General features: G+C 29.5%; 2 protein-coding genes across 19 annotated transcripts; both read right to left on the minus strand.

Moving 5' to 3' along the window:
• Window positions 1-293: 293 nt before the first annotated feature.
• LOC148237324 (membrane alanyl aminopeptidase-like) lies at window positions 294-7,967 on the minus strand. Of its 14 annotated transcripts, none has more exons than XM_088181169.1 (11): window positions 7,906-7,967; window positions 4,977-5,123; window positions 4,582-4,914; window positions 4,115-4,292; window positions 3,830-4,047; window positions 2,905-3,091; window positions 2,661-2,844; window positions 1,539-1,636; window positions 1,272-1,457; window positions 1,020-1,207; window positions 294-958 (listed from the first exon to the last, which is right to left on the minus strand). In XM_088181169.1, the coding sequence occupies exons 2-11, from the start codon at window positions 4,991-4,993 to the stop codon at window positions 796-798; spliced, it is 1,752 nt and encodes a 583-aa protein (XP_088037295.1). In that variant the 5' UTR covers window positions 4,994-5,123; window positions 7,906-7,967; the 3' UTR covers window positions 294-795. The 14 variants fall into 14 exon arrangements, with proteins under 14 accessions (XP_088037295.1, XP_088037294.1, XP_088037293.1 ...); XM_088181168.1 differs by lacking the exon at window positions 7,906-7,967 and adding an exon at window positions 6,464-6,993; XM_088181167.1 differs by lacking the exon at window positions 7,906-7,967 and adding an exon at window positions 6,464-6,993 and having other exon boundaries at window positions 4,582-4,926.
• Window positions 7,709-20,416, minus strand: LOC148237325 (membrane alanyl aminopeptidase-like). Of its 5 annotated transcripts, XM_088181156.1 has the most exons (20): window positions 20,239-20,375; window positions 20,131-20,172; window positions 19,917-20,041; window positions 19,754-19,803; window positions 19,515-19,650; window positions 18,010-18,212; window positions 14,567-15,104; window positions 14,126-14,272; window positions 12,246-12,563; window positions 11,870-12,053; window positions 11,566-11,804; window positions 11,269-11,452; window positions 10,762-10,960; window positions 10,292-10,392; window positions 10,042-10,221; window positions 9,802-9,977; window positions 9,424-9,591; window positions 9,215-9,361; window positions 8,172-8,244; window positions 7,709-8,066 (listed from the first exon to the last, which is right to left on the minus strand). In XM_088181156.1, exons 7-20 carry the CDS (start codon window positions 15,100-15,102, stop codon window positions 7,917-7,919), a joined length of 2,802 nt encoding a protein of 933 aa, XP_088037282.1. In that variant the 5' UTR covers window positions 15,103-15,104; window positions 18,010-18,212; window positions 19,515-19,650; window positions 19,754-19,803; window positions 19,917-20,041; window positions 20,131-20,172; window positions 20,239-20,375; the 3' UTR covers window positions 7,709-7,916. The 5 variants fall into 5 exon arrangements, with proteins under 5 accessions (XP_088037282.1, XP_088037280.1, XP_088037278.1 ...); XM_088181154.1 differs by having other exon boundaries at window positions 19,515-19,803; window positions 20,239-20,416; XM_088181152.1 differs by lacking the exon at window positions 18,010-18,212 and having other exon boundaries at window positions 19,515-19,803; window positions 19,917-20,053; window positions 20,239-20,403.
• Window positions 20,417-21,504: the final 1,088 nt, after the last annotated feature.

Consider the following 21,504-nt stretch of genomic DNA (forward strand, 5'->3'; position numbering starts at 1 on the left):
AAAATATAACCTCGCAGACAATACATCAACTAACTTATTTTGACAGATATCACAAGACAACGAAAATTGACCATGAACGGAAAAATTAAATTTTATGGTATGGATTAATTATAATGAATTTTACAATAAAATTAATGTACATAAATGCATTTTAAAATTTTTATCAATATAATAATAAAAAATACCCTTCGAATAAATAAAGTTAAATATACACATCGAAATACGAACAAAAATTGAAATTAAAAATAAGTATAATTATTAAAAGTAATAATAAAAAAATATAAACACAAATATTTTATAATTATAGTAACTGTTATTATATTAAAATCAAGTTTTTTTTTTACATATTAGGGGTAATACCGAACTTTAAGTATTAAGTCATTTTTACATATTAGTAGTAATACCGAACAATAATTTATTTATCAACTAATGTTTCAAAATAAAATAAATCAAAAATAATAACATGTAAAAGTTTTATGTGTTTAAATATTAATGATATTAGGAAATGTCGGTAATATATTATTTATCTCCTCAATATCAATATTATTGTCATCAGTGGCGTAGCTATGGGGGGGCGGAGGGGGCGGGCCGCCCCGGGCGGCACTTGCTTGGGGGCGGCATATTCGCGATGGGATCGTCTACTCTGGTTCTTATTGGTTACTTATATACATTTACGAATAACAAGAGCTTAATAATAACCAATTTATTATTTTAAGAAATGCTGATTTTATGACCCTACAAAAAATGTATGGGAGGGGGCGGCAATTTTAAGGATCGCCCTGGGCGGCACATACCCTAGCTACGCCACTGATTGTAATCAATACATTTAAATGCCTTTTCAAAATCGATTTTATCTTCCTTATCAATTGGTGGATTAGATAGTAGAAATCTTACATTTTCTAGGACTTCCAGTCTAAACGCTGTACAATAAACTCCATATCTCAAGATCGGATCGATACTAAAAAATAAAAATAAATTACTATTATGAACCGTAAAAAATAATTTAATTTTTTTATTACGGTATGTTGTTGACTCTTAGTGATTTAAATAAATCTAAAGATAAAGCAACGCAATCCTCATGATCAACGGCACAACTAAAGCTGAAAATAAGTTTTTTATAATGATTACTAAATGAATCAAGATCTTCTGAACTTGATTCATTTATAACTCTCTTGTATTCTGAATTGATTGCTTTTATTATTATTTTCTGAAAAAATATAAAAATGTATTATTGTTTATTTTTAATATATATTTTTTAAATAAATAAATACCTTGAATGACTTCATATAAATACTGTTTTTGTTGTCAATCATCGCAGTGTATGAATCATAAGTAGCATAGGCAGCAGACCAAGGTAAATAATCGGTTTCGTTACTTAGGTATTTAAATATCTTTCTGAAAATCTTGTCTTTTTTTATTATTCGACTATAAAATAATTCCAGTGCGTCGTGTATTAACTGATAAAAAAGTATTTTTTTTATATTTATATATTTTAAAAAACAATATAGGTATTATGTAACGATATATTTAATACTAACTCGTGCTCTATTATATGGATGTATCTGTGTTGTGTTTCTCTTTAAAGTTGTAATGATCAAGTCCCATGTATCTGCATCATAATTCACTCGATATAAACCTAAGATTAAATGGAATACATAAATTAATAATTTTATATATAAAGGCCTAAAAGCTTAACTGGCAATGCGTCGTGACGTCACAAGAATAAGGGTATCATTTATAACATATTTATAATTGTTATTTATGTCATACAAATATGGCTTACCAGAGAGTTATAAACCCGTAATTATAACATTATTTTCAAATTTATTTAGATAGAAAGCTACCTTTGTCTAATTACTTTACGTTGATAATTTAATGAATTAAGCTTGAGTAATTTAGAATAAAGGATTTTTAATTTATTTTTGATTTAGGAAATTTAAAACATGTATTAGTGTTATTCAACTTTATTGTTATCACCCAATAGTCATGGTCACCGGATTTATCACCACAGCTTTTATGTGGTTTCCTGGTACGATTTTATTAAACTATAAAATAGCTCATTATTTTCTATTTACATACACTTGATAAAAAAATAGAAGAAATTTATACCATTTTAATGGCATACATTTCTAGGCTAAAATATATCGACAGTGAAATTAAAAATTGTAGATTATATTTGCAAATATTACAATTAAAAAAGCAATTATAATTGTAATATTAAGTATATTACAGAATAGTTTGCGTCGTGAATGTAACAAGAGAGAGCTATAAAGAAAATGTTTTTAATATTTTAAGGGACGTCATTTAGGGGGAAAGAAAAGTAGGGGTATTTTCCCCCCTGAATTTTTCCAGAAAAATTAATGTAATAAAATAAATACTATAAATTTTAATAAAATTAAAATATTTAAAAAACGACCACTGACAGGTCAAATTTTGTCCCCCCCCCCTTCTAAGCTAATAATTTAGAGATATATTTATCACAGTGATTTTACAATATTACATTTTAAAGTTTGAGATGATATTTAGCAACAAAAAATCGCATGCATTACATTCAAAACCACGTAAATTATACATAATTTACGTTACATAATAACTAATCCATATACATAATTAAGCTTATCCTACTACATTTCAAAATGAGTGATATTGGTCTATCTTACCAGTTGACTGGATGTTGAATATGGCCCAACCTCCTTTTTCCTCGCAATCGACAATCTGCGGTTCATTCTTAAGTATAAATTTAGGTCTCGTGTCCGAGAAGTCACTGTTGCGCTGACAAGTATATGAGACAGGAATAATATACGTAACATTGTTAAAGTTCTCCCATTGTTCCATGTACCTATGCTAATAAAAATAATAATTAAACTCAAAAATATGTTTAATAATTTGCTCATTATATAGTACCTGAGTAACTTCTATGCTTCCAGTGTCTTTATCAATATGCACATTCAGGTACGGGTAGCCAGGATTGCTTATCCAAGATCCCATAACTTCTTCTACGGTTGAATTATATTTCTGAAAAGACTTATCTTCATCGGAAACTGTCTGAAGCGCATTGTATAGATCTTTTGGTTTTACGTTTTTGAACTTGCTAAAACATTGTTATTAATATAAGAACTTAAAATTAAATACATATGCTTAAATTATGTGCGGTGTGCATAATAATCATTAGATGTAGCTAATACTTTATGACATTCTCTATATCAATGAACTATTTACAACACAAATATTTAATAGCAAGTAATAAGGTCCAAAAGCTTACAGTGCAATAAAAATATTTATGACAGCTTCATGATTTGAGGCATAAAAGACGATTATAGGTATTATAGATATATAATGGTTGAACTGTTGTTTAGGTGCCATTATTCAGCAAAAAAATCAAATGGATATCAACGCGACTGTTGAATCACAGAGTTCGTATAATTAAGTCGACACGTCGCGACTGCTTCTCTCAGTGCTATTCCGCTGCAATGCCCGGTGGCGGAGCTCATCCTTCATGCGTTGGCGTAACGGCACGTCTTCAAGTTAGGTTAATAACTCGTGGATCAAGTTGATCGTACCTCATTCCAATCTATTGGCCTAAGCAATGTTTTTATAGAGATCTTGCAGTCGCTATGAATAACATAATGGTAGATAATGTTCTCTTAATAATGACGTAAAAGCTTATATTTACTAAATCCGTGGAAAGGAAATACGTCTGCGGTTGATATTTGCTCCCGAAAATCAGGTCTTTGTAAAGCGCGCGTCATAAATATTTAACTAATTTATATCGTCAGGTTATAAGTATGTATATGTAATAACCATTATAATAAAACAATACATCTCTTACTTTATATGTAGATAGTTTCTTATGCCTTTTTGAAAAGTTTCTTCTCCCAACCAATGTTGTATCATCCTGATGACGCTCACACCTCTTTCGTAATACTTGTGTGTTAACGAATCGTTAATGGCAAATCCAATTTCCAATGGAGAACTCGCCGCGTCTTCCATAGCTTTTTCGTGTTGTTTGCTTAAGAATTCGTGTTCCATCAAAAGATTTTCGTCTATCTTTAAAGTGTAGAAAAAAATATGTTTTGCAATAAATCATAATATATTATTTTTTCATGATACATACTTTGTTGGTTATATAGTAGGCGTAAAAACTAGCGAAAGCCTCTTTTAACCAAAGATCATTCCAGTCGCTGCATATTACCAAATTGCCAAACCACATGTGAGAAATCTCGTGTGTTACAGTTTTTGCTACGTCTTGTTTGTGAGCGAAAGATTGATTTGGATTGTGAAATAAAGATTCTCTAAAAGAAACATAAAAAAATAAAATAATTACATCCCAATATTGATGTATAGATGGACTATTTAAGTAATATAATATAGTTAATCATAATATGTAACGATAGTATGTAACGCTGGGTTTTATTATAAAATTAAGAATATTGTTCTCAGCTTAACTATTTGCATCAAGGTTCATGGTAGTAATGCTGAGACATAAATAAGTCTTCTGAAGTTATAAGTAAACCCCTATCTGCACTTTGTATATTTACTCTTCTATTCTTAATATAAAGATGTTTGAAATATTATACATACGCATATATTATCAGCCCCCAATGTTCTATGCCTTTTATCACAGCAACGGATCCTATGGATCCTATGGAAATATGATCCAGTTTTAGGATCCTTTTGACATTCTTATCAATGTCGTAGTAGGGAATTTTTGTGTATTCGTCCATCGCTTCTAAAAATTTAACGCCAACATCAAAGGCGAGCTTATTATTTCCAGTGTCAAATTTTCTTCCCCATATAGTGAATCTCTTGTTGTCCTTCGTATAGCTTTCTAGCACTTCATTCTTAGACACCACTAGTCCCAATAAATACGGAGGCATCACTGGAGTTTCGTGAAAGACTGTAAAGTTTTTTTCACTAAAAGAAGTGCTTACATTATCAAATAGGTAAATATGTCTGTATATTTCATTTATATTTACATTTTCTTAACATCCATGTTTGAAAGGCATGTGTAATTTTTGGGACAAATCACCGAAAGAGAGAATCTAGCCTTGTACTTTAGGTCGTCTAGACACGGAAACACGAGTCTGGCGTTTTGACTTTCGAATATAGCTGTCAAAATCCATCTGAAATGATTAGATGTTTTAAAAATTTGTAGATAAGAGTGAGAGTGTTTTAATAACAATGGTTTAGTTGTCTATCATTAATATACAATTGAATTATCCTATTTATTTTCATATATTTAGACAACTATAAAATACGTGATACATAAATAAACAATTTAAAACCATTATAAAAATATTATCATAATGTTTATTATTAACTGAACATATCTCTGGACTAAGATACAATGGGCATGCGGCCATTGCGCCTTAAAACCAATATCATACGCTTGCTTGGTGTGGGTAACACTAGTAATATAAATATATTAAAACTAGGCTTGTTTATGAACAACAATTAATTTTACTCTATGTTTAATAATTTATGTTTTTAAACACTATGTTCACCCAATGGCATTCAAAGGTGTTCTATTCTACACTACACAATCACTAATAGTAAATTAGTGTCATTATTGTTAACTAGACCAGTTCGAAGGGCTTAGTTCTCTTCAGCCGTCTTTTCAAGTTGTCTACATTGAGGAGTTTGTCTGCCTTGATGTTGACGTGCTGTTGGAGCCTCGCTTCATGTTTAGCAGCAAAACATTTTATAGCACTGGTAACGTCTTCGACGCCTATTCATGTCTCTATTGCGAACATATCACAGAGCATTCACGATGCTTTGTAGCACTTTATATTGAATTTTTTTAATCATTTTAACATGGCACTGTTTGGCACATCCCCAGAGTTGCAAGCCGTAAATTCAAACTGGTTTCAGGATTTCGTTGTATATCTTAATTTGATTGTACGCTGACGATACAGCTATTTTAACTAGTGCTTACGGTCTTAAACCAATCGCGAATAAATTAGAAAAATCTTATTTAAATTAATATTTTGAGAGGTGGAAAATCAAAATCAACAGAATTAAATAAGAAGCAATTATTTTCACAAAACGAGATGACAAAATCTGCCACCACCTTTCCTAAATAAAGAGGGTAATAAGGTAAAATGGAAAATAGTAATTTAATAAATATATTTTAGAACGCTCTAAAGGGCTTGCTGTCATTGAAGTCTTTAGACCGATATTTAATAGAAAAAGCGCGTTAACTATAAAAAATGTATTCAAACCTTAAATTACATAACAGTAATCCTTGATAAGGTATGTGAATTTATATTTAGACACATTTTCAGTTAATTTTAAATTATTTAAATATTAAATGCTAAGTAAGCAATTATTATTGTTGTAATTTTATATAAATTCCACTTAATCTATTATTAAATTATGACGTAGTTGTTTATTCATATAATACAGTGTTATATTAGATTATTATATGTTAGTAGTATTGGTTATTTTTGTAATTAGCACTCACTCAGTCTCGTTATCTTGCTTGTACGAGCTTTTATAAAGTCCTTTAGGTTCATTTTGAATGTCACCAGTGAAAGTGCTGTCTAATTTGTACACTGTATCCATTTTCAACGGTTTATCTAACGTAAACTTGATGGTTTCTCTCTCTGGATCGATTTCTGATTCGATTATTCTGGCATCAGTAGATCGCAGATGATAATTCGTATATCGCAACAATTTTGAGTGCAATATTAATTCATAAACTTCCGAATTGGTCACCGTGAAAATCATCGTTGATTTTCCTTTAAACGTTAAAGGTTCTTCAGTGTCTTCAAACCAAGGGTTGAGTTCTACACAATATTTTTTTGGTACAACTGTATCTGGCAGTCCATGTGTGTTACCAAGAAACACTATACACAATAATAATGATATGCAGAATCTTCTCGATAGCATTTTGATCGGCTTATGTACTAAATAAGTGTGTAACGGTTTGTATGTTGCGTTTAATACTGATTGTTTTAACTAGAAACCTGTTATCTTTTACGTACGTGACCTCAAAAGATTATTTACATTCAATCCTTCTGACCTTTGTGGTCACCAGAGGACGAGTTTTTGCGTAGTAAATTGTTACATAAATATATATAATAAAAATAACTCCAGAAATATTATGTTATAATTAAACTGTTTACGTTTTTTACTGAGATAATAAAATATTTTGTTAATTAATTTTTATTATCTAGTAATAACAATTTGTACAAAAAGTGACAAAAATAATCTAATTACACTTTTTTTTTTAAATTAATTAACGGGTACCGCATGAATTAACTGAAAGGCAAAAATTACAACGTTTCGATGTCTCTTCATAGTTAGCTTTCATAAACAATAGAAAACTATTCTTAAATATAATTAGTACTTGCAATGATAAATAAAAAAATACCATAACCAGAAGAGATTAGGACAATAGTTAGACAAGAAAGTTTTTAAATATGATAAGAAACCAGGAGTGACTATTACAGCATAATTATGTCGTAGGGATATTAAAACAATGTATAGAAAAAAAATTATAGTACAGATTTTAGTAGACAGACTTGAAACGATACTGCTCTATATTATTATGGGACCCCATATTTTTGCCTCATCCCTCAAATATACCTAACCTTTCTCCTACACAATATCACTTTTTTAGACATTCAAACTATTTTTTTGGAATTACAAAATCCTTAAAATATTTTTTATATACATTGTTAAATCGTATATTAAAAGAATATACTTTAAAAATATAGCGTCTTTAATCTTACAAAAACATTGGCAACTTTATTTAGTATTAATACAATTAAAAACGATTTACAGAAACATGGAAAATATATTTAATTAAGTACTAAAAGCGATTATTAAAGTAATCTTTCATTTCATAGCTTAGGGTAGTTTTTAGGGAACACATCATAATTAAATTTCTAATAAAAATACTTTTTAACAATTTAGTGCAAATTTTTCAGCCAGAAGATCAAAGGCGGTGCTTCTTCGTCGGCATATTGAATTATTCTATACGCTTTTTCAATAGAATTTAAAATAGAATTTACTTCGCTCTTTGTCAGTCCGTTAGCTTCAGTATTTGCAAAGGATTTAAACTGAAAAATATATAAAAATTATTAGTATCCACAATTTATTTATTTTTATTAATCATAAAAGCAGTCAAGTAATTCGTATTAATTTAAAAAAATATATCTACTCACATCATTAAGCTGTTCGCTTGACAGATGCATAGCCAAAGTGTTAAATACGCCTTTTAATTCATAAGATCTTAGTCTGGTAAAGAGAAAAAACAAAGATTTAGCATACAAGGTGAGACAAAAGTATTAATATATTCTTTATTATTTATATTGTTCCACCGCGCCCCTATCATGTACGTTGGTAGGGATCAAAAGATAACATTACCACGTTTTGATGGCTGCTAGGACCGCACGGGTCCCTTGACACGAATTTATGTACCACATTGAATCATTACATAGTATTTAGTATAATCTTCAGATCACTTATGATTTTTTGTTTTGAATATGATCTTTATTTATGCTATTATTTCACGCTGGTGTCATTTTTGTACAAAAAGCCAGTACGTTATCATGGTATAAAATTTTGTTTGCACACTGTTCTGTACATTTTCTTTGGATTGCTTCACATGAATGAGGTAAAACTGAAAAGTATTCCTTATTGACTATATAACCTAGCAGTAAAAACTAGTAAACTGAAACGTTATAACCAAAGAAAACAGTAAGAAGAACCTTGATATTCAATTAAACTTGATGTGATTTTTTTGGTCTTGACTCTTCAAAGCGCTTTCATTCAGACATTGGAACAATTGTAGTTCATAAAATTCATTTCGAATTTGCTCAATTTTATATTCTAATTTGTTAAGAAACTTCCCTAAAAATTTTACACAATGAGCTTATTTTTTTATCGGTAGTTGCTGTGATGATTTGTACTATTTATCAACCCTTTGTTAGCTCATGGTATCTTCTCCAAAAGCATTATTAGATGTCTGTACCATTTAACTGCACTATATTATGTTTTAAACGCAAAATTTAATACAAGTTCTGTCAATTCAAAATTTAGAAATCGGTAAGCGTACAAGATGTGTCGTCAATACTCGACTGTCAAACACACTATGCGTTTTATGTAGCAATTGATATACAGGTATGAAAACGTAAATAAAATAGCTTTTCGCAAATATTTTTAAATAAAAAAATTAGCTATATATGAAGAATATAATATTTTTTACCTTTTTTTCATTTTAATAATATTATTTTTCACAAAGACTAGCGCTGTTTCTGTATTCTCTAAATTTTGATTAATTATCCTAGTCATCAAAGATACAACGTCTTGTTCTCTGATTGCAGAATCATTTTTAAAGAGTTCGTTCAGCAATCTAAACAAAATAATAAATATTGAAAAAAAAAGATTATAAACGCATATACATTTTTTGCTAACGATTTGATTTTTTTCTGATTTCTGCTGCAAGCTAGCGAGTTCATCATTATGTTCTTTACGTTAACTACGTTTTCATTTAAAAACATATTCCATAGTTTGTCATAGTCTTCTTCGCTTCCATATTTTAATCCTGAGCAACAGGCTATTTGACGCAGATCAGGATCTATTCTGAAAGTTTATATTATATTAAAAAATTATGCTTAGAGTTGTGCACCATCCCATATAAATTTTTAAAGACTACATAAACATAGATTTTAAAATCGAAGTACTTTACCACCACTTTCATGGTCATGGAACGACGTGGACGAAAAGCGTATTTCTGGTTTACTTAAGCATGCTGACAGTGATTATGAAATATATATATTTATAAATTCTTACTCGGAATCGTTTTTCTGAAAAAGTTCTTTAGCCTTCAATAAGCAGTTTTGATGTCCTATTTCACAGGCAAAATTCAGTATTCTCGATCTATACACCCTTCTTTTCAAAAAGTCAGTAGGACATGCTGCTAAAGTAACATCCTTCAGCGTGTTATACATCAGGTTCAAAATATGTTTCTGGATTGGTTTTAAATAAGAAAACATTATTACATGTTCAAACACTATCCTATTGATCACTTACATTCAATAGCACGGTAACGTTTTTGTTGTGCATAAATCTCTTCTTCAGCATTTTAAAACCATCCTGGGCAACATCCCATACGTGAGAGTTCAACTCTTGACGCAGAAATTTTATGATGTTTAGACCAGTAGCAGCTTTCATAACACCTTCTTTGATAAAGTTGAAAATGTCATCTACAATCTAATGTACAGAAATGTATGATATTGTTTTTTTTTTTGCTTTATTAGTTAATAAAAGCATTTAAACATACGTGTCCTCTATTAATGTAGTGAATCTTTTTCATACCATCTCCCTCGAGGGTTTCTGCTATTTGTTTGTAAAGACTTTCGTCGTATAACACTCTGTAGAAACCTAAAATAAAATAGATGTTTATGTTATAGATTTAACAAATAAATAAATCTTAATGGCTGATAACAAATGTTCATTCGACGAGTGATAAATCTCATAGTCGACCGACCTTAAGATCAGTTGATATTCTTTATCAACTACGTGACTCCATTCACACCGATTAATATTCTTTGCTCTAGAGCGAGATTTTTTAATTGAGGGTTTATTAATTTGGCAATATAAGTAAATAAAAGATACTATATATCATTGTTAATTACATTATTAAGAAAATAACAAACGTGAAATTTGAATAAACATTTTTATGTCAAACTGTTATCTGAATATTGAATGAATCATAAGTTATTAACTCAATATAATATTAACACTACATACTAGTTTGTTTTAAGTTTAGTATAGTCCATCCAAAAGAAATATCTCCATATAATTCCATGGTTCGGTTGCTAAATATAAATTTAGGTCTTGTGTCTTCAAAATCGGCGTCAGTTTCAGTAGTATAAGATATTGGAATGCTGTAGATATTATCTGCTGGGACTTTGGTGGAGTTATTTAGTGATCTTGCAATGAACCTTTTCTATGAATAAACGTGAAATAATATGAGTTTATTATTAATCATTTTAGTATTACAGTATTTTAAATTAAGCAATTAATATATAGTAGAAAATAACACAATTTTTTTCGACTTCTATAATTAATAAAAAAAAAACAAATGATTAATTCTTAAACTTTTTTAAAGCTCAATTTAATTTAACCATTATATATTGTATATAGGTACTGGGGCGGCCAACATGTGTCACACAAACGGGAAACAAATAACGGAATTCTCATTATAATATTTTATGTATTTCTTATCACTTCTTATAAATCTAAGCAAATAAGTACCTGCGTTAAAATAAGCATTCCACTCTCTGGCTTCTTTGTCACTGTTATCAAAGGAAAACCTGGTTGATAAACCCAAGTGTCCATAATTTCTTTAATTGTGAATCCAAGTGTATCTACATTATTCTCAGTCACAGCTTTTTGTAAATTTTTAAACAAGTCTTTAGGAAGAGCTGTTCTATATCCTCTACAATGTTAAGATATATATATATATATATATATATATATATATATATATATATATATATATATACACACAATTAAACAGAAAAGAAACTATATAAAATCACAATAAATCACCTGTCTTTTAAGTAGTATTGCAGACCCATTCTGAAGGTCTCCTCTCCGATGTAGTTTTCCATCATTCTGATAATCGAGCTTCCCTTGGCGTACCCAATTGGACTAAAATTTATTTTTATTTCACTTGGAGAATTCACTTCATTGTATAAGCTCGTTGAATTTTCAGAAGCATCAATTACAAGGGCCACTTGAACTTTCTGTTGTATGAATAAGTCATCAGTGTCTAATTCCGGTCGAACCTTTAAAATAAATAGTGTAGTATAATTAATTATTCTGATACATTTATTAGGACTCTTTAACTAACTATTGCTGGTATTTTGAATTCGAAGAAAGAGGCGAAACCTTCGTTCAGCCATGCGTTTGACCACCAGTCGCAAGTGACCATATTTCCAAACCATTGATGAGCTTGCTCGTGCGCCAAAATTTTTGCTGCTCCTATTTTGGATTCTGAAGGAGATCTTTTATTATCTATCAGCAAAGCACTTTCTCTGAAATATTTATCAACTTAAAAATATACCCATATTATTATTTTAATCAAGAATAAGGGACACAGTTAAAAATCAACAAGCAACGACAGATTGTCGACACCGCCCTCAACATATTTGTCCGGTCTCGTGAAGCTACGTGCTTGAGCTTCCCAAAATATTTGTGGCTTACTGCGATTTTAAAAATTTATATACCTGTATGTTAACTGTCCCCAGTTTTCCATAGCTCCAGCTTTGAAGTCTGGTATGGCTGCGTTGGTCATTTTCATCACCATTAGTTTACCGTCCATAGTGTAGAAGTTGATTTTAGTATAATCTCCCATTACTGCTAGCATCTCTATTCCGACGTTAAACGTATATTCTCCCATCGTCCTGGCTTCAGGTCTTGCCACTAGTTCAAACTCCAATTTGCTAGTTTTATATGCGTTAATCCTTTCAAAGTTGGAAACCAGCAATGCGACGAGGTAGGTCGACATGAGTGGGGTTTCGTCAAAAGCGATGAGATTATTTGTTCTAAAAATAAGTACTCCTATTTAACGTCTGCGTATTTTTTTATAAAATAGACCCTCCCAATAGCACGGTAAATTAGAGATGTTCTATTTGGGTAATTTTTTTTATTTAAATTTAAATACATTTTTTGCTCACTACAATATTTGCAGCCCGCATACTCATTTCAAATGAATTTGGCAAAATTCACGTCAAAAGCAATAAAATTGTGCTGTCGCAGTAAACACACTTGGTTATCTAAGCGTTCATATTATGTAAAAAAAATCGCATGAAGCATATTTAAACCGAATTTTGACCTATAGGAGGGCGCAAAAAACAATAATCCCTTCTCAGAAGTAAAAAATCTACGTCAAAAGCAATAAAATCATGCTTTTACAGAAAGGAGGGGGGGGGGGAAATTGTCTAGCCAGTGGTCGTTTCGAATATTTCAATTTCATTAAAATTCATAGTATTTCTTAAATTGCCATGCATTTTTTAGCCTTATAGTAAAGGGAGGGGAATCTCCCCCCTACTTCCCCCTTAATGACGTTGCTGTGACTTTGTTTATTATTGTTAATGATATTGCTATAGCCTGATCCCCAAAATTTAGATAGCTTTTTTATATTAATAAAAAATATTTTTTTATATTGCATGTTTAAAAATTTGGGGTCCCTGTCAAGGTGGGCCCCCATTTTTTGCAAGACTCTGCTATAAGGTAGCCACACCACTAGCTAAATCTTGTTAGAAAAATGTAATTCCGAACAATTCATTCTTTTTTAAATTGACCATTTTAATATTTACGCCAGTCACTTGTCATTTGGCTAAAATTCCATTCAGGTGTTGCATTTGCATGTGGAATAGTGAAAATGTATTCGATATTCTTATAAAATAAACCCTCTTTAATTACACGGTAATTTCAACTTCTCATAGCGTGAACATCGGCGCGCATACTATGAACGTTTGGACACTAAGTGGACAATGGGGCATACGGATTTCCCGACCATTAGCGTGCCTTACTATTCGGCCAATGCCCGAAATTGATACATATTATGAAAGAAATACATTTCATAACAGCATCTATCACTTTTTATGGCATTATTTTATTATTTTACAGTCAAAATCTGTTATTTTTTATCTGCGGGACATTAAAATGTTTATGAGGAACGTTGTTGTATTCAAAGAAACTCTCAAAGAAAGTCCTGGTTTAGAATTTCATAATGTTGGTAATCTTAATCACAACTCATTTTTGTGTACGAGTTGCGACCCGTATGGCTTATTGAGTGTTCATTTGTGGCTTGCCATAAAAAAATAATGCTCATCACTGGGTTAAACTAACTAATTCCTTGTAACTAAAACTTCTGAAAATCACTGAATTTCTATCAGAAAGTCGTCATTTTCTAACAAGTAGTTCTTTATCAAGTTTTGAGAAGCGGTTTTGAGTTACAAATGGTCGCCAGAGGACCTTAATGCAGATAAAACTACAGCTTAATAATTATATAATGCTTTCTAAATTAAGTATTATTTTATAAGCATATAAAAAATATATTCATAATACTAAATAACAAAATAATCAGAGTATAAGTGTATACCTTGAATCCACCACAGTATTAGACATGCATTCGTAAGACGTAGGACATTCGATGGACACTTGAAAGGTTCCTTTGTATCTTGGTTCGTCAAAGCATGGGAATACTTTTCTGGCATGCGTTGGTTCCATTTGAGTGCTTGCAAGATATCTTAAATATAATAAAAAATAAGTAACAATAAAAAATATTTTTGTGATAAGTATAATTATATATATTTAGTTAGGTGAACGAAAATTTAGCATTATATTAAAATTTTAATTAGCGTTACAAATATATTTATAGATGACACTATACACTAACATTTACCTCGATCTTTTTGTAAAAGGATAATATGTAGAAATATTTTTTGTAATAACTTTAAATTATTAATCTCAAAACTGTTAAATAAAAAAATAAACGTTATGGCAAAATCTGTTTTAAAATAGTTACAGTTGAAACACGTACCTTAGTGTGCCATTTTCTTGGAATGTACTTAAATAGAAACCTTGCATTTTTTTATTAAACTTTCCACTATAAGTAACTTTCAAATTATATGCCGTATCAGGTTGAATTGGCCTATTCCACTTGAAAGTGACAAACTCATATTTTTCCACTTCAGGATCAAATACAGCTGTGACAGTATCATGAAGAATCGGTTTCCGCGATTCTGTCAAATTACCAGGCAATATAAACAGATTCGCCGTCTGTATCTTCAGACCAGAAGAATGCATCGTCAAGTTTTTTACATTCTTGATCTCAACTCTGAAGTGAAGATCGAGTTGTCCGTTAAAAGTGAACTGCTTCTCATCTCCGGTGTCGAAGAAGGGTTGTATAAAAAGTTTATATTTTAAATCCTTTGCTGCAATAGGTGGAAGACGATACTGGGGATCAGTCCTGTTACTTTTTAATTGGAAGTGCTCGTGTTCCAGAGGATCTTGATGTATTCTGGATGTGCCGTGGTGAAACAGAACGCTCAACACAACCAGTGTGTAGAGAAGCATGTCTGAAAGTTTTAATATAAATCCATTATATCAGCGGTTATTGAATCCCTAGGGTTCTACTAAATAATTTTGCGAGCCAGTGTAGAGTTAAGGAATAAATAAGACTAGCTTATTAATTATAATTAAATTTGCAATCATTTTTATAAAAATTTACAGTCTACAGTGTACTTGGCCGGTTCACCCATCTAAGTCACCACCACATTTAAAGCATTATCTAATGAAGAGCCTCTATTGAGGTCTCCGGAGATTGCAAACAAACAATGTTTTTTATACAGACGCTTTCATAAGTTTATTTGACAATTACGTCCAATGCATCACCCTAATTTTCTCAGATATCTCAAAAAATTATAACCATCATGACGCATTATTAAAACCTGTCAGTCATGATGTTCAGATTTGTAATAGAAATAAAATATTATAATATTACTCTTAGGTTGATCAAGAAAAGTAAATACTTTTGCGAAAATTAAATACTATTTTATATTAGATTAATTTATTAATAATTAAAAATTGTAAAAAAGTATTTAATTAATTTAAAGCTTTATTATAATTATAGATTTGTGAAATATTAAACATAAAACATTGTTTTGTAAAACTAATCACTAAAATAAATTAATATTTACATCACAATAATAAAATATATATTCAAGTGTGTAGAAAAGATGTTGTTTTTTATTTAATATAAAACATTTTTCAATGCTTTACTTTTTTTCTAGGATTTTCTTTTTACGAATTTACGATTTTTTAAATTTTTTTAAATAACCGGTATTTTAAAAAAAGATAGCGGAGCAATTACTTGGGAATCTACACCGACCATCGACAGAGAGAAAGAATACCAAGAGAGCAGCTGCTTCCCTCTTCACGGAATTTAGGGTTCAACCCAATTTTCAAAAACGAAATGTCCTTTAGACAAAATATTTATTTATCTGAATAAAGAAGTTTTTATAGAAAAAAATATTAGCAGAAATTAGCATGTGAAATAAACTTTATGTTATCTTAACTGTGTAAAATAAATGTTGTTGTTTAATACTAATTTAACAATAGATGCGTCATAATTCTTACTGCCTCAATCAAAACTATATATTTTCACTGACTTAAAATTGTAAAATTTCGATAGTTAAATTATATTTTACCTATAGTGCAAATTTATATATATTTAATGCTCTACTACTATGTATTTATAGATATGTATGCAAGAATAAATAAAAATATTATTAAATAAAAGACTAAGATTATAAAATATTATAAAAACATATATTGTTTATTTTATTTTTAAGATAATTTCGAGGCACTCATTAGATTAGAGACATTTTTTTAAAGTAAATATGATATTTGCGGATTAGTTTAAAACTTATATATAAGATAAACGTTTATTGTTTTATAAAGTGAAGCCATTGTGTTTTCTACAGGGCAGTAATATACGTTAAAAAAATCTAAACCCATATAGAGAAAGAAATGCATTTGTCAAGATTATCTAAAATCGATGCAACGAAATTATTAGAGCAAGAATCGCTAAGTTTCATAAATAAATTGTTTGTGCGGACTATTTTTTCGTCAACAGAAACATATGATATTGCGTATCCAAGTAGACGTTTATTAATCAGTTTTAAAGCACTCGCATAAAAACCGTAGCTTTTAATTCAATAAAGGCAAAGTTCGGTGCCTAAATATTGTCGCTTAAGAAGTGCACTACTACATGTTTTATATTAGAATATCAAAGTTATAAAATAATGCTACTCACTGAAAGTTATCGATCCTTTTGTCGCGTGACTCAAAATAAACCGTGTTTTTATATGTAAATAAAGACGTTCTTAACATAAAAAAAAAATAAACAATGCCAATTAGTAGTAAAATGCTTATCAAATAGTAAATGGCCACGCTGAATGATTTTGATAATAGCATTTTTGCTAAAGAGTTTGGAAATTATATTATAGTAATTTAATATGAAAATATTCCATCTTTGATTATTACTTATTTTTACTGCTGTTACTTTTAATTATGTAACCTCAATGTTTTTATCTGACTTTTTTCTAAAAACATGATATAATATTCACTAGACAATACAGTAGGCATATTTTCTACAAATTAAAGGAAATAATTTATGTCCTTATTTTTATAAAAATATATGTAGCTATTTTTATTGTTTTTTTATTAACATTGTAAAAATGCAATGTTAATAAAAAAAAAAGAAAAATGCAACCCACCACCAAGTAGAAGATATCATATAATGATTCGGCTGTATTTAATTATTCACAGTTTTATTGTCAGAAAAATATGTAAAAGAAAAACAACATACCGTATGTTGACTTCAATTTTAATGTCTTTATTTTAAACAACCAGTAACATGTTTGTCTCGATATAAAAATAGTATATCATTTAGTAATAATTACAATAAAAAAATCTATGATTACAATTTTTAATGTTTATAAAAAATACAGTTTTAAATATCTTAATTAAGACTATTTTTAATATTTATTTCTTGAAATAATCGTTAAGTTTTAATAAATTTTGTAGTAATAATTTGTATTCTCTAAAAAAATTCATAATCTCTTCGATCCCACTACTCACGTTTTCATCAATTTCGTTTTCGCCTTCTAACATTATATTAAACTAAAAAATAATCAATTAGTTATATTCTAAAAATAAATATATTATATATTGTTAAAATATGGTGTCCGGCCTTTAATGATAATAAATTATAATCTATTAATTTTTTATTTAATTAAAAACGTTTTGGTTTACTTCTTGTAAACCTAATTCTCAAATTTACGGCAAGATTTCATCAAGCCGATTGCTGTATTATATAAATTCCTAGGGAAATTTAAAATTAATGGTGAGCAAATAAATAATTAATTTAATTAACATTATGTATTTATATTCATTTTTAGTCTTTCATTGTAACTTAACTGATAAGTCTGGGAATTGTGATATCTTCTATCTTCTATAATATAATTGTTCTAAGCTGTCGCTGTCGCTTACGCTTCCGGATGGGCATCTTCTATAATATAATTGTTCTAAGCTGTCGCTGTCGCTTACGCTTCCGGATGGGCATCTTCTATAATATAATTGTTCTAAGCTGTCGCTGTCGCTTACGCTTCCGGATGGGCATGCTTTAAATGAAACATTATATGCTCAGTAGTCTACTCTGTAAATCGTATAGCTTTAATATATATATATATATATTAATACACGTAAACAATGCGAATATATTTAATTATAATAATAAAAATTGAATTTGTACCGAATGATTTTCGAGCCGCCGGTAATGCGTTCTGTTGTTTCGACCAATCAAAAATAAGCATTCAAATATAAAACAAGATGGCTGACGGCACCGTGAAAACAGTTTTAAGTAATTATTATTAAATAATAAAATTTGCTAGGCGACAAGAATTTTCATTAATTTGTCATTTAAATAATCGGTTTGCAAATTAGCTAGGTGTGTTATAACTATGAAAATAAATATATACATAATGTGTTGAGGATTAGAAAAATACGTTGATTAAACTAGATAAACAATCATAAAACAATTTTCGAATTGAAATCTTCAAATTTTGAATTCACGGCGATGGGCTCCGAGGCCGAAAAGTGAGTTTTTACTATTACAAATAATCGGATTGCAAATTAACTAGGTGTGTTATACTATGAAAATTAAATATATACACAATGTGTTGAGGATTAGAAGAATACATTGATTAAACTAGATAAAAAATCTTCGTAATGAAATCTTCAAATTTTGATTTCCCGGCGACGGGCCCGAGGCCGAAAAGTGAGTTTTTCCTTTTATATTACATAAACATTATCATTGCTTCCGATTTATTGAACATATACGTTAGATTTGACTGAAACGTTAACATGTAATATATACTTAGTACGTATGAAGATTGAGGTTAATGTCGATCAAACCGTATAAATGCTAATAAAACGTATTTTTTTATCTATTTATAGATATTTGGGGATACTATCTTTTCCGACGATCGTGTGACATTGAACATATACGTTAGATTTGACTGAAACGTTAACATGTAATATATACTTAGTACGTATGAAGATTGAGGTTAATGTCGATCAAACCGTATAAATGCTAATAAAACGTATTTTTTTATCTATTTATAGATATAGATATTTGGGGATACTATCTTTTCCGACGATCGTGTGACAATGATTGTGATGCAGTCGGTTATTTAGCTGAAGAAGCTTGGTTACAGCAAAATAAATTTAAACCTTTATGGCAGCAAAAAAAAATCACCTAGATCGTTCCTTTCACATATTTACTACACATATTTACATATATTGCGAGTCGTCACTCGGAGTCGTCCGAGTGGCGACTCGCAATATATGTAAATATGTGTAGTTTCTTGGATGTTATCTAATAGACGACATTTTACAATTATTATAAATATGTGATTGCATACCTGGAATAATCGATAACCAAAATATCTAAGAATGGCTTATTTTTAATGCCGATGTGGCAAAATGTGTATTCGTCATGGTTTTTAAGCAATTTTTGTTCTGTGTCATCATTCCTCTTTAGGAATAGTCAAATTCAAGCTATTCAGTTACATCAAAATTATGTAGTATGTTCTTTATAAAAAGATAATACTTGCTGACAGTGACTTCAACATGAGAAGATTCACTCTTTCTTTATATATACCAATTCTATGCTATAGCCGTATAGGTCATCAAATTGTTCCATCATTGCTTCTGAAAAATAATTCAAAACAATAAGAGTTAAACATTGAATACATTATTACTACTAATAGAATCCATAAATTAAATTTAAACTACAACCGAAGAACAAAATTAACGGAAGTTACCGTAGACTGTAGAGGATTAAACACATAGATTGGCATCACTTCTTAAACTGATATTTTGTACGTCGTATTTTAAATGTTTGCCATACGTTAATGGTATTAGATCTCTCATTGCTTCTGAAAATTAACTGTAAACGATACTATATAATGGGTAAAATGTAACTTTTTGTTTACACTAATATGTTGTAATATGTTTAATTAACTTTGGTATATATACCTGTAATTGCCCAATCGCCGCAGTGTCTTTTAATATTATATCCTGGAAAGTCAATGGTAATTTTGTTAGAATAACCGTGATATATTATTCATATAACCAAACACTTACTGGCACATTCATAATTTCAAGTTTTGATTATATTATCTATAATTCCAAATAATCCCATTTTGAATCATCTTCAATTAACACTTTGTAAGAAAAATTCTGTAGTTATAACATATGTCACTGTTTAATTGCACCGAACCGCGCGCAACAAGCGCTTGACAGATGACTGAAGAGCTGTCACAGAGTTTGGGAAGTCCCGGCTTTGGGCGCGCTTGAGAACGATCTACGAAATTGATTTTATCGATTTAAATTGTAAAACACTTATCAAAATATGTATAAAAATCATCAAATTCTAAAAAAAAAATATTTTTTAACTTAAGAAAAATATGTTTAGTTTGTACGGGATTTTAAATATAATATAAATAATGTGAATTTGTATTAGCTTTTCTATACAGAATATATACTTAAATGTTGGCAAACGTTGGCAATTTAAAGTTATAGCTTTTAGAGAATTTTTAAAATTTCGCTTGAAAAAACATTTTTAACAAAAAGGGGCAAAGTTTTAAAATAAGTACTATTCATTACCAACCAACTACTGAACACATAATGTTGCAAAAATCACTCTTAATGACGCCTTTAAAAGGAAACTACACAAAATTGTTTAAAACTAATTAAATATTTTTTAAATTATAAAGTTTCAGAATATAAGTTCATGATTTATTCAAAATATTTTTTTCAAACTTGAAAATATATTTTAAATATTTTTAATTTATTATAATTTTTAAATATGTTTAGTTTATTATTAATTTTAAATAAAGTGAAAACTTTTTGCACTTATTAATTATTAAAATATATAATGCTGCGCAGAATAAACATTTATTTAAAAAAATATATTAATAAAAATAGACAAAGTCTCAAAACTATTAATATTTTTAAAGCGCACTTTTGCTTGAAAGTAACAGATTAGGTGCTTGATATTTTTAGTTCATTGTTTGGGTTGGACTCGTAGGGCCATATTACATATATATATAAGTTTAATATATATAAGTTTAGTTTCGAGTTCAAAAAATCAACGCAAAATTGATCTTGATATCGCTATAGCAGCAAAACGCTTGCGAGCCAACAAGCCCGGATCTTCTCGTTAACTTGTGCGACATTCTCTTCGCTTCTCTTGTTCCGTAGACGACCGGTCATATTATTTTTTAGCGTTAAACCAGTCTCTTTAAACTTTCTGAGCCATGATTTAATTAAATAAACACTCAGACATTGATTCACACTGTGTAATAGGTAGTGAGAGTGAAACTGTTTTACGCAGATGTGCGTTATTTC

The sequence above is a fragment of the Plectrocnemia conspersa genome, unplaced genomic scaffold (assembly GCF_051122295.1).
Source record: "Plectrocnemia conspersa isolate PC_06_02 unplaced genomic scaffold, ASM5112229v1 ptg000002l, whole genome shotgun sequence".
Lineage (NCBI taxonomy): Eukaryota > Metazoa > Arthropoda > Insecta > Trichoptera > Polycentropodidae > Plectrocnemia > Plectrocnemia conspersa.